Below are 14,292 nucleotides of genomic sequence, written 5' to 3'. Positions count from 1 at the left end.
GACTCTACCACCAATAAATGCACTTTAACAGCTGTGAAAGATCCAACAGGATTCAAAATACAACTCTAAGACATTCTATGTAATATATGAACTACAGATACTAATAACATCATACATGAAAGAGTTGCACATTTATGGGACTAAAACAAAACTGCATTTATTCTTGCACAGGACTGAATCCTGTTCTGTTAACCTAGACATTGGCCTGTCTTTTCTATGAAACCAATACAGTACCATCACCGGTTTACTGAAGAGTCTGGTTTCATGTTCACTGCTGTCAATTATGGCTTTGATTACCTTAAACACTTACATCTGGTTCTTATCTGAACTGAATGAAGGCCATTCTTCTGACTCCAATCTGACTCCAATATTGTACTGCAATGTAAAACATGCATTTGCTATTTTGACTTCTTGTGCTTGGACATTATTCACCTGCTAAATAATCCCAGACTGTTTTTCTCCCTCAGGCTTTCACGGGCACTTTCCTGGTTCAGTCGCAGCAACTGCAGGTCATTCTGCTGATTGTCACACACCTGGAAAACACACACAAGCTGCATTACATACACCTATTAGCCACAATATTATAACCACTGACAGGTGAAGTGAATAACATTGATCATATTGGTACTATGTGGTGTTCTGCTGGAAAACCTTGGATTTTGGCATCTGTGTTGATGACACAGACACCTAAATAAAAATTGTCCCAGAAGACACACACACCTTCATGCAAGTGACAATCCTTAATGTCACTGACCTACCCCCACAGGAAAAGGCACCCCACCACATTGCAAAAACATCAATCAAGAACATCTTGAAGAACATGACAATCGCCCAAGATGTTGATTTGGCCTCCAAACTTCTTTAGACCCCATTCTGATCAAGCATCAATAGGATGCAGTGGAACAAGTTTGATTCCCAGAGGCCCCACTGCACAACCCAGAATACCCAAAGGATCCACTGCCAATGTCCTGGTCACCCCATAGGACACCCTGAGGGGTCCTCTGGTCCAGGATCAATGGTTCAGACCATTTTTGACAATATAAGGGGGACTAATGCAATATTACGCAGTTGGTCATAATGTTTCTTGATTGGTGATTTTTCATACATTTACAGATCGTCAAACACAAATTATCCAACACTTAAAACAGAAGTTCACATTGTTTACATTACATCACTCGCATGCCCAAATGTACACTGAAAATGTTTTCAGTTAATAAAAGCGGAGAATTTTGCACTAAAAATGCCACAATTAAATAAATTCCTACTTAACTTGTCTAACTGATATGAACGTCAGATGAACTGTAGACACTCAGAAAACAAACATAAGTCAAGAACCAAAAAAAAAAAAGAATGAAACCAAACAAAATGAAAAGTTGTCTGGAAAGCTGGTGGAACAATACAGTAAATAGGGATGCAACAAACAAATGTTTTCATAGTTGATTAATCAGTTAATTATTTTCTGTGAAAAGTGAAAATTTGTTAAAATGATAGCAAGCATACAATGACCACAAAGAGATTAAAAAAATGACCACAAAAAAAGAAAAAGGACAAAAATGAGACATACAAGACTGTGAAGAGATATAAAATCACCTCAAAGAGATGCATAACCATTACAAAAACGTTTAAAAAAAAAAGTCAGTCAATCACCACAGACACAAAAAATGATCACACAAAGACTGAGCCAAGAGGTTCACTGTCTCCATTTGTCGTCATTGTTGTGCATTGTTAACTAGTACTGGACATGACAGTGACCCAGTGACTGTGGAGTCAGGCTGAGGAAACTGCAGGAACAGTCTGAGGTATGCAGCCAAACCAGTCACCTCTGACGTCAACAACAGTGCAGCAGGAGGAATGAGGAAAAAAGTATTTCCTGTACTGTAATCTAGCTCTATCACAGTTTATTTAGTAGATTAATCACTGGTTGTATTGGAGTCCCTCAGTCAAGTATTACATATTAGATACCTGTTGGAGGTAGCGCAGCTCAGACATGATGCGTTCTTGTTTGGAGCGAGCCAGTTCCAGCAGTTCGTCTTTCCAGCTGTCGCCCTCTCCTGGTGAAAAACATCAAATGCTGCACTTATCTCATATCCGTAACCAATTAGACCACAGATCGCTATCGAAGAAGGCAGACTGCAGACATACACACTCTCATACTTCTACTCCTTTAACTCCACATGTCCCTGCTATTTCATCTAAATTCACTGCACCCATCAACCCTGAGTCTTTCATCAAGAGTAAAATGCCAAAACGTCTGTTTCATCATCTCTCTTGCTTTTCTTAGTTTTATATTACTGTAAACTTCATAAGTTTGAGTTCTGAGTGACGGCTGCTTAGAAACAAGCAGCTTGAAGATGTTCACTGGAGGTAAGGGAATTCGTATTTTTAAAATTTTATAGACTAAAATATGAAACCTTTAATGTAAAAAAGCTGATTAAATGATGAATGAAAACAACCCTTGATTACACCAATCGTATATTTTTATCTGATATATAAAGAATTAGTACCATACATGAGAAAAATCCTGGGGATATGCTTGCCTTTACTAAAAATATATATGTTGGGTAGATATAAACTTAATTAACCAGCAAAAGGCTACCTACTTAGGATTACAACTTTTACAACAATGCCCATGTCACAATAGGAGCACAGTATAAATACAAAAAAAAGGAAAAAACACAGTACTAAAACTGATAAGCAGCTCAGAAGAACTGCTTGTTCTGTACCTGTCAGGACCAGATCTCTGCAGAGAAGGTGCAGGTCCTGCTTCAGGCATATGAGCTCTTCTCTCTGGGTGCTGCTGTGTGTTACCTGTAGCTGCAACTCCACTGCAAACACAGTACGACACGAAACAAGACAAGTAGGGATTCAATAATGTCTGGTTTAACGACGTACATAAAAAGGTTGCTGCTTTGATAATCGAATGATACAATGTTTCTGTCAGTTTGTATGACAGATGAATTGAGTATCTCTGATTTTTGAAGTGATGAAAAGTTAGAAGCTGTTTAATTATTGGACAAGTCAGATAAACACTGATGCCTCATAACAAGATGTGCACTGATGAGCCACAACATCATGACCACTGACAGGTGAAGTGAGTAACATTGATCATATTGGTAGTATGGGGTGTTCTGCTGGAAAACCTTGGTTTTTGGAATCCATGTTGATGAGTCTTAAAACACCAAAATAAACATCCAAGAACAAGCACACTCCTTTATGCAAATGGTATCCTAAATGTCACTGACCTACCCCCACAGGAAAATGCACCCCACCACATTGTAAAAACATCAATTAGGAACATCTTGAGGAACATGACAATCGATTTGATTTGACCTCCAAACTTCCAAGAACCCATTCTGATCAAGCATCAACAGGATGCAGTGGAACAAGTTTGATTCCCAGAAGCCCCACTGCACAACCCAGAGTACCCAAAGAATCCACTGCCAATGTCCTGGTGTCAGAGCCCATAAGACACCCTGAGGGGTCCTCTGGTCCAGAACCAATGGTTCAGAACGTTTTGACTACATAAGGAGGACCAACACAATATTGGGCAGGTGGCCATAATGTTACGCCTGATCTGTCAGTCTAAATTTTCTGTCACTGGATAGTCGGTGTTTGGTCCACTGCTTATTAGCAACAGACCATCTGACATTCATTTATGTTGTGATTGATCAGCTGTGTGGAGGTGAGAGATGAGCCAGGCATTGCATTTTTCTAGGGCAATTTCAAATCTAAATCATAAATTGAAACCATGAAATCCACAAATCATGAAAGCTGCATTTCACAATATACAGGATATGAATATTAAATAATGGCACTATTCTGTCCTGGCTGACAGATAGCGAACAAAGTCGAGAGACTCAGTAGTTCCATCTGAAGATGCTTTACTGAATCTTCTCAATCCGTTTTTTGTAAAACTGCAACACAATGAAATATACACAATGTTACAATTAAAATATGAATGAAAATAATATATGCAGCAACACTGGTCACACTTTCCTTCTTCCTTTTCAGGTTGTAAATCAGGTAAGTACATCACACTTAAATAAAGCAAACACATCAAAGGTAATAACTGTGCATACATAAATCACATTAGTATACATTACTTATTTTTCACTATCCTGTTCATTTAACTCGTGGATTGTGAGTATTACTCATAGTACTAGTAAACAGTACTCATTTTTCCTTAAAGCGATATAAAACTCAGTTCATCCAAGTGAACTGAACTTGAACCATTCTGTTCCTGGAGTAAGTGTACGCAGAGCTCAGCAGTGCACATGCGCAGTAGAGCAGTACAGGACAAGTTTTCAGGCGCTGGACCGACTTTTCCCGTTTCCAGACAATTGGACCAAGCAGAACGTGTTCCAAGTGTCTTGGTAAGTTTTTCAACTTCACTAAGTAACTCCACTTGTCAGCTTGTCAGGATTTCATTACTCATAGCTGAAATTTTGCAAAACAAATTTCTGAACATAGTGATTACGAACATGTCTGGACGTAACTAAGACTCCTGGCTAATGTTAATGTTAGCTAACAGTAGCCAATGCAGCTAACTAAAACTGCCGTGACATTCACGAGAGTTTGTCACGTTCGCTATAGTACATCAATGAGAAGAGCTGAAAATGCAAATTTGCAGCAGAATTTCTAAATTAAAAAGTTCTGGCAAGCACAGAATTTACAAATATGTATGTATGTGTCACCCTGTGCTGAAGGTTACGTTTTAGATATATAAAACTGCATATGTGGCTTGAGCTTAAGGACTGCCCGTCGCTCCAGTGCGATAAATAATTTTATCCAGGACAATATAAAAACCTGGTAACTTTATAATGAATGATGATAAAAAATAAGTATGACTTAATGTTCTGTATAGTGCACTAAAGCGGTAGCACCGGTCTTGTGCCGACCAGTACTGACTGTTAGTAACCGCGTTACATCCGGGAAAAGCAGCTGGACTTGAACAGCGGCTGCAGCGGTGGATTCAACCCGACCCACTGAGTTGAGCTGCTTACCGTTAACGGTAACGTCACGTGCGTGCTCGGTAAATCGACCCGCTCCTCCTACGTAAACGCAGGTTAAGGTATTAGCATGCTAACAAGCTAACATTTTGAAAAACAGTAACGTTACTGCCCAAAACAGCGGCTCAGTCAGTGAGTTATCAAGCTGACGGTCGCGCTGTGTGTGTGAAACGGATCGGCTCAGTCTGTCTTGGTTTATAAAGCTTGACATCAAACTGTGACAGATTAGAATACTGTGTGGTATTAGTTAAATTAGTGTTGCTGTTATACACTCAGGAGCTGTGAAGTCTGTCAGTTATTTCAGTTCAGTCTGTAGCAGTACGATTACATTCATTCATTTAATGAGAATTTTGTGTTCTACACTAAACATCAAGTCATATTTATCTTTTATTTCATCACCATTCATCATAAAGTTACCCTTTTTTTCAATGTCAAATAAAAATTGAAAGGTCCTGAAGCTCGAGCCCTGTTGTTGACTATTATAAATGGTTGTATGTGGTTTTATTAATGTAAATGTAACTTCAAATTATTCTTACTTACAGTAAAATAAAAAGGTGACAATAGTGATAATAGTGTAGAGCCCTGCACGTGCACCATTTTGTAATTCTGCTGTAAAGTAACATTTACAAATTACACACAGCCAGAACCAGCGGTTCTGAGCAGCAACCTGTCTCACGTGTGTTGCTCAGAACTGTTTAACTGTCTGCCAGGATAGTAGAAAGTTGCTGTCATTTTTGTAACATTTTTCTTGTTTTTCTTTTTTTTATTTTCTTTTTTTTTTTACAGCTTGAAGACACACAACATTGATCAACACTGATGCAGTGGACGTGTAAGTTCTGCAGCTTCACATGTGAAAAGAGGGGGCAACTGCTTAAACATTATAGACTGAAACATGGTGGTTACACAAGAACAGCACCATTACCGTGCATTCATAAAGAGTGCCTCTGCACATTCAAGTCCTTTAATAGTCTTAAGGTACATCTATCAAGAGCACACTCCCAGATCAGTGATCATTGTGATGCCATAAAAAATGTGTTCCAATGTCAACTTTGTGACTTCAGTGAGATGTGTGCAGAAAAAGATTTTTTCACACATTTGCGAACACATATCCAGATGCACCAAAAAGTACAGTGCCCATACCAGGGTTGTAATTTTGAAACCAGCATCTACACTACGTTCAATGCCCACAAAAGCAGGAAACACAATAGCAGCAGCCAGCTGCAGTTCAAGCCAGGAATTCTAACTCATGCAGAACCTTTGGTTGAAGCTGCCCAATCTGGAAACAAAAGTGACACTGAAGATACAAGTGATTTTCAAGAAGAGGATTTGACAGCAGATAATACTGATGACTTAGAGAGGCAGCTTGAGCATAATTTGGCAGCCCTTTTCCTTAGAATGTCGACCATACTTAATATTTCTGAAACTGCTGTGCAAGATGTAATACAGCAAATAAGGCAGATCATGGACCTGTCAAAACCTTTGCATTTTTCTGCTGTTCAGAGAATACTCTTGAAATACTATCCTGATGCAGACATGTCTATAACAAAAGAAATAGTAAGTGCAATCTCAGAAAGCAATGTCATTTTGAAACACACTCAGACTGGAGGTTCCCTGTCCACGTCCTGCAAAAGAGCCTTTTACATGTTAAAAGAGTTTAAATTGTGCAACCTGTTGAATTTGTCATAGGCGAACACAAGCAGTCAGTTGTCTACATACCTGTCCTTAAAATGCTCCAGACTTTGTTAAACAAACATGAAATCTTGGACAAAGCTCTTACAGTTAGCAGTGATGATGTGCAAGGGTACAGTAACTTCAGGGATGGTTCACGTTTCTGTGAAAATACTTTACTCATGGAGGAAAATTGTCAGATAGCCTTGGCACTGTACATTGATGACTTTGAGGTTACGAACCCTCTGGGGACTGCTAAAAACAAACATAAAATCTGTGCAGTATATTGCACCTAAATTTCGCTCCTCTCTCAGCTCAATACAGTTAGCTCTTCTTTGTAAGGCAAACACCGTCAAAGTATGTGGGTACTCTGAAGTCCTTCGTCCACTCCTCCAGGATCTAGTGCTTCTTGAGAAGCATGGTATATATGTGGAAAAACTAGGCTCAAGTGTCCGAGGAACTGTTTTGTATATTGCTGCAGATAATTTGGCTGCTCATTCTTTGGCAGGATTTCATGAAAGTTTTGTCTCTGATAAGATTTGCCGCTTCTGCATGGCTACACGGCAGGAAATACAAGATAATGAAGTCAGGTCTGGTCACTTCTGCTTGAGAAGAAAATAAGACCATGATCGGCATGTCCAAGAAGTCCAACAGGATGCCCAGATGGCTAAGCAATATGGTGTGAAAGGGAGCTGTCCGATAAGTGATCATTTGGAGCACTTTCATGTTGTTGATGGTTTCCCTCCTGATATCCTCCATGACTTGCTTGAAGGTATTATTCCTTCTGAGTTGTGTCTTTGCATTCAGGACTTAATAAAAAAGAAGTTCTTCACACTTGAGATGCTGAATCATGCCATAAAGGAATTTCCCTACACACATTCAGACAAAACAAACCAGCCTCAGACAATTTCTAAAACATTCCATGTCAAAGGGACCATTGGAGGTAATGGTCATGAAAACTGGAGCCTGATCAGACTCCTTCCCCTACTGATTGGTCATTATATCCCTGAAGGAGATGATGCATGGGAGGTTATACTGTGCTTGAAAGATGTGGTTGAGTTGGCCACGTCTACAAGGTTTACTGAGGAGTCTCTCCACTATCTGGATTTCAAGTTGTCGGAACATAGAACTTTTCTTCAAAAGGCATTCCCTCACTACAGACTCCGTCCAAAACACCACTACTTGGAGCATTATCCCCATCTGATTCAAGTATTTGGACCACTTGTAGATGTATGGACAATGAGGTTTGAGGGAAAACACAAGTTCTTTAAACGGGTCATTCGTGGAGCCCACAATTTCAAAAATGTTCCTCTGACTTTGGCTGAAAGACATCAAAAGATGATGGCTTACCATTTGGAGTCTGCTTCATTTTTCAAACCAGCATTGGAATTGGACAAAGTGAAGAGTGTCATGATTTCTTCCTTCCCAGATAATGTGCAGCAGCATTTGTTGGCAAGACATGCACCTCAAAACACAGTCCTTGCAGCTACATCTGTTAGCATAGATGGTATTAAGTATGCAGCTGACATGGTGGTGTCTGTTGGTTCATGTGCAGGCCTTCCAGAATTTAGGCAGATTCAGCAGGTTCTGGTTGTGGATACCAATATTTTGTTCATTTGTAGGGAATTGTTTGCATGGTACCATGAACACCTCAGAGCATACGAAGTCTGCAAAAGTAGCTCAAACTTGCTTGTAACTCACTTGAAAGACTTCAATGATGTCTTTCCCCTCTCTGCCTACAGAGTGAAAGGCAAGTTGTTTGTGACCCTGAAGCATTATATTTTGTGCTGATGTCATATTTCATTTTTTCAGAACTATGGAGCAGTCCTGGCCAGTTAGGGTGGTGGTTGGTGAAAGTGACATCCGAAAAGTAACTTTCCACAAAAGACCTGATACTTTGGAGGAGCTACTAAGCGAGTTGAAGAAACGTCTTGGTCTGCAGTACAACTTCATGCTTCACTATGAAGACCCGGACTTCAACAATGCTTTTTGCAACCTCACAGACATAAGTGAGCTACCTGATAGACCAACACTGAAGATTATCAGTCTGGAAAATGTAGGTATAATATTGTCTGCAGCCAGTCCATCGTCTTCAGCCAGTGCATTGTCTTCAACTTATGCTCGGTCTTCGCCTAATTCATCTGACACAGAAATACTGCCTCACACTGAGGAGACCACAGCACTGACCTCACATGACCCATGGCCTTCTACATTTGAGGTGCCATATTTCTCTGTGAATACTGAATATAGACTGAGGCAGGGAAACTTAATTTATATGAGAGATGGCACACGCAAGTCAGTTTCACGAGACATGAAGCATGACATTCTGCAGAAACTAGCTGAGGAGATGTACAAGTTCTCGGCTTACCCACAAGATGAACACTTCACAACTGTTGCTGCAGCACTGATTGCCAAGCACCCTTGCCTTGCTGAGCCAGGGTCACCCATGGGCTGCTATGGATGGAAGAATAGTTTAAAATTCAAAATGGGAAATTTCCGTTCCAAACTTCGCAGATGTGGAATTGCAGATGTGGTAGTCAATGGTAATAAGAGAGCACAGCAGAACCCAGATGGTGACCCACCTCGAAAAAACCTGAAGAGACCCAGAAGAAGTGAGACAAACTTTCTGCCAGATCTTCCGCTTGGTCAGGATGCATCAATGCTTGAAAGGTCTAGACAGCTGCTTGAAAATGAAATGAAGAAAAGGTTCCCAGATGTAGCACTTGTGAATCAGCTGAGGAGCCAGACCTTCTCTTTAAGACACAAAGAAATTGTGGAAGAGCAGCCCTCTGTGAAAGAGATGTTGGGACGGTGGCCAGCCCTCTTCAGAAAACAACAGGTAGCTAATAAGTACACTGAATAATATGAATATATATACTAAGTTAGGATGTTGTTTGCTGGGGAATGAAAGGATTTTTAAGTAAAAAATTAAATATACAAATTGCATAAACATAAAAACACAACGTTTTGGTGTGATGTGAAACTATCTGTCCCATTCACAGTTTGTATACAGTAATATTGTGGTCATCTCTTAATTTGCTACAAAATGTTGTGTTTGTGTTTGGTTTTGTCCTTGAAGGTCTTTGCAGAATTCACAAGAGTGGCAAGCCAAGATCTTGAGCAAGACTTCTTTGAGTCGTTGGACCGACATACCCCACGTTTCCTGGAGATCTTCAAATCAAAAGGTGGAATGGTTGGAAGGACGCTTGCAGAGATTCTTGCCCAGGTTGAAACAAGGGTAAGCGCTCCTTCTCATCTTGTGTAAGTGGTGGGAATTGTGCAAGTTCTTCCTTTTTGACAATGTTCTAATTTCCACAGATAACCATCTATTAACTGTGGCCTCACATTTGTCACACATACGTGAGTGATGTTTACCTTCTAATGTTGCTCAACAAGACAAACAAATACGTTTCCCAACAAGCCAAACTATTCCTTTAAATCACTCAACATAGAAAAATATGATGCACTTTCTTTAGAAAATGCTTTTCCTGATTTCACTGTTTTCCCCAATCATCAGACCCGTGATGTCAGAGCCATGAGGACTGCTGTCCTGCGATGTCTTCCAGTTTTCCTTGGGGATGATGGAAGTGAATTTTTCAAAGTCTGCTTTGTAAGTATTGCATAATTTGATATGATGAAGGTTATGCATTATGAAGCCAACATTTTAAAATTATTGTTTAACCTTTCTTTATATCTACAGGACTCTCATGCCACTGCAGATGTCACACAGGTACCGGTTGGGGTATTGACTGTGATACCTGAAGACAGTCAGCTGCCAGGTCCACATGCCCTGCCCCTCGAACCATCCAGCACTGCCATCATACTAGAAGGTATTATCGTCATGGATGACATTGAAAGCCACGCACAAGCTTTTTGCATTTTATTTGGACGCGTATACCCTCTTCATCTGGATTATCCAAAACGACTGAAGAACACCTTCGATTTTATTCAGTGGGTGATTCTTAACATCGGTTACGGTCACCTGAGGCCAAAACTTCAGAGCTTGAAAAATGCTCTTTTGCAGTAGGTGGATTTACTGCAGGTAGATCCTTAAAATAGCAAAGGATCCTGGAGAATAGATACTTGATTTGACTGTTCAAAATTCTTAGAAAGTCAGTCATAGATTGGTTACTTGTTATGCTGTTATAATGTTATAGTTTCAGTACTGTCTCAACTTGTGGGATTTCAGTTGGAGGTTTGAGTCCTCTTTGAATAACCAAAACTAGCTTGTGAAGTAAAGAAACATTTGAGTGTAATTGACATTAACAGTCTTGTGAAAATAGAGCTCACTTTTTTTGAGAAGTAGTCAGGTGTTTGTGTTTTTACCCAAATGTTTGTTTTAAAATGTTTAAAGTGCCAAATTTTATTTGTGGGACACACCACTCCCAAATTCTAGATGTTACAGAATGAAAATAGACAGGTAAAGGATATGCCTTGTCTCATGGAAAGTTTAATTTCACTATGTTGATGTATACAACAAAAATTATTTCCTGGGTAACTGAATAGTTTAAGACTTACAATTTATTGTGGTCATTGATTATTAGATAATATCCTTTTTGTCTATAAACAAACCTGGTTAGTTTGCTATCAGCAGATATAGCACAGTTTTAACACCAGTGTTATGTTTTGTTGTTTTGTTTAAGTTAAAAGCATAAGCATGTAGCTTGAGAGTCGGCTAAACCTTAATTGATAATTGGTTTTGTGAAAAAACTGTCATGGAGCCTTGTTGACATAATTTGTTGTTCAAATAAATACTATGACCCTGTGAACAAATAATTCTTTGTTGTGCTTACTTAATTTTTCTAAGGTAATCAGGTATCCTAAATTCTACTAAGTACAGTTAATTCCGTTAAGTCAGACTAACTTAACTTATTTATGTTGCTAACACTTGGACAGATTAAGTTAAATTTACTTGCTATTTGTAAGTTCACAAAAGTAATTAATACAGCTAAATTTTGAGTAAACTTTACAAATAGATATTAAGTAAACTTAACTTGCGACTAATGGTTATAGTTACTTACCTTTTTTGAGTGCAACCGGTTTCCTAGATTTGTTTAAGTAAGATCAACTTGTCACATTTTACAGGGCTATTCAATTAAAAATTGACTCGGGCCGGATTTTCAGACTAAGAACATGAGCTGGGCCGGACGTTTTTAGCAGACAGTGAGCAAAGTTAACCATTTAAAATAAACACAAACAGATACGATAACAAACACACTGGATGTTTATTAACGTATTGCCACATCCAAAAGGACATAAACACAATAGAAGAGCAGTACTTAAACTAAACCTGTGCTGAAATACTGCTTCTTTAAATTTTACATTTCAAACACACAACTTCAACACATTTTGATAGGTAAATATAAGCACAGGTTAAGGTGCATATGAACATAAAAACTAGGCGCCGATTAGAAACGCCATCTTTTGTTTTGGTTACATCTCAAAGTGCATTAAAAAGTAACTTGCTTAACAGTAACTTTTCAGAACTTGAGACACTTTTCTTCTTTTGAAATAACAAAAAACAGTTTGTCCCTGTCCACATTTGGTCTCATCTGAGACAGTCGCATCTTCAGTGCATATAATCAAAAAAAAAAAACAGTAGGCACAGTGATAGTTACTATCCCTTTGAAACGAAATAAAGCTGACATCAAAGTGCATAGTAAAGTGCAACTAAGTGAAATAACTGTCAAAACAAAATGTCTTTCTTAAATATTAAACTTATAATAAGTGAACAGACAATAGTCACATAAATACATAAAACTACCTTTAGTGTCTGCTACAGCACGCTGCTTTGTTGCACTTACCATGTCTCGAAGACATCTGTGGCGAGAATGTTTGACGTGTCAGACCTGTTTGATAGCAGATGTCACACTCGTCTTAACTTTATCGTCCGTTAAAACTTCATCCACGACAGCCAACATGCAGTCCTTCACAGTTTCTGAGTCTGTGAACGGCCTCTTTTTCGTGGCCCTTTCCTGAGCTGTGCAGGTCCGCTTCATTGTAGTACAGCTCCGGTTGTAAGATGCAGTCAAACTCTGAATTATAGCCGCTCTCTCATGACATCCCTCGGGAAAGTTTGTCCGAAACGCGGCATGTTTTTCCAACGTGGTGTCTTCGGACATGATAATCTTTCAGCGCTGCAACGCACTCGTTGCAGAGTAAACGCATTGGTTTGGCGTTCGGACTTGGTGGTAAATAAATAAATACTTGTCAGTCCACGCAGGATTAAACCGACGGTTTTCCTCGCCGATTTGTCATTTCAGGATAGAAAAAGACATGCTGCTATTTTCGCCTGTATAGAACTGCTAATGTTAACTTTTCAAACGCGTCTCCTCAACACAATGCATTGTGGGTTAGTTGCTAGGTTACGGTAAGTGTTGCATTCAATGTTTGCAATAATGTTGGAATTTTTGTAAGAACTTGTCAGTGTTACTGAAAGATGTTTTTCTGTTTTTCTCGGACCCAAGTCCCAATCACTCGGCAGTTGCTTTAGGGCCACTCGAGGGTTGCTTTCGGGCCGCATGTGGCCCGCGGGCCGCTAATTGAATAGGGCTGCTTTACAGTATGCTTCTGCAGGTAAGTAACAGCATAAACACAATTAACAGCAATACTGGTTCACACATAAACATAGCATACAACACAAACGAGGTTTAACAATGAACTGAATTAGCCATAGCAGCTAAACTAGCCTCTTGCTAGCGGTTAGCTTCGCGATTACCATTAGCATCGTTAGCACGGTTTTCGTGACTCAAAATAAACGTCCTAAACACCATCTTCAAATTCACAGTGCCACAAAACAACTAAAATAATCACTGCATCCATACTCACTGTTGGTTCCACTCCAAGACTCAGACAATCAACTTTCTGTGGTGGAGCACTTGCAACGTATGCCTGAACACTGACACTGCCTGGTCCTTAAAGCTGCAGTAACTAAAAATAACCACCAGGGGGAACTTAACCTTTCAGTCACTGCCAGGAGTCACAACACTCCCCGCTTGGTATAAACGTGTTATACCACTATTTAAACATTTTTCCGTGGCATAAGTAAAACAATGTCACTAATGGGTCTAAGATACTCCTTAATTACCCCTTGGCAAAGAGTCTTTACTATGACCTTACGGACTTTGCCGTCCGAGCTGGCGATGGCTTTGACTATCCGTCCAAGAGGCCACTCGTTACGTTTTACTTGAACGTCCTTTATCAAAACAATGTCATCTTTCTGGAGGTCAGGTTTCTCTGACATCCACTTCCTGCGTGACTGAAGCGTTGCCAGGTACTCCAATCTCCACCTTTTCCAGAAGGAGTTCGCCAAGCTCTGAACCTGGCGCCACTGTACTTTGCATAGGTGATCTAATTTGAAGTCTCCCAGGGGTGCAGGATTAACACTCGCCTTCTGGGTGAGCAGAGTGGCAGGTGAGAGCATTTCAGGTACCTCAGCATCGTATGAGATTGGCACCAGAGGTCGAGCATTCATGATAGCCATAACCTCAGCCATCAAGGTTGATAGGACTTCATGAGACAGTCTGATGGCACCATCCTTTACTAGCAGTCCCTCCAGGATACGTCTTGCCACTAGGGTTGTCAAGGTTAACCGGTTTTACAATAACCACGATTA

At 39.8% G+C, this 14,292-nt stretch overlaps 2 protein-coding genes across 5 annotated transcripts in view; one reads left to right on the top strand and one right to left on the bottom strand.

Moving 5' to 3' along the window:
- LOC111575953 (huntingtin-interacting protein 1-related protein-like) overlaps positions 1–14,292 on the bottom strand; it is a 67,582-nt gene that overhangs the window by 31,927 nt on the left and 21,363 nt on the right. For all 4 annotated transcript variants that reach the window (XM_055019230.1, XM_055019234.1, XM_055019232.1 and 1 more), the window contains exons 2-4: positions 2,724–2,825; positions 1,963–2,051; positions 433–533 (exon numbers count right to left, since the gene is read on the bottom strand). In XM_055019230.1, the coding sequence (XP_054875205.1) occupies positions 433–533; positions 1,963–1,989 (128 nt within the window). In that variant the 5' untranslated portion in view covers positions 1,990–2,051; positions 2,724–2,825. The remainder of the gene's footprint in view (positions 1–432; positions 534–1,962; positions 2,052–2,723; positions 2,826–14,292) is intronic.
- LOC129350950 (uncharacterized) lies at positions 7,869–11,440 on the top strand. The gene is made up of 4 exons (XM_055019235.1): positions 7,869–9,516; positions 9,757–9,915; positions 10,195–10,287; positions 10,378–11,440. The coding sequence occupies exons 1-4, from the start codon at positions 8,494–8,496 to the stop codon at positions 10,702–10,704; spliced, it is 1,602 nt and encodes a 533-aa protein (XP_054875210.1). The 5' UTR covers positions 7,869–8,493; the 3' UTR covers positions 10,705–11,440.

Source organism: Amphiprion ocellaris, chromosome 17 (assembly GCF_022539595.1).
Source record: "Amphiprion ocellaris isolate individual 3 ecotype Okinawa chromosome 17, ASM2253959v1, whole genome shotgun sequence".
NCBI lineage: Eukaryota > Metazoa > Chordata > Actinopteri > Pomacentridae > Amphiprion > Amphiprion ocellaris.
Note: the sequence above shows the minus strand (reverse complement) of the source record. Positions and strands in the feature narration are given on the sequence as shown.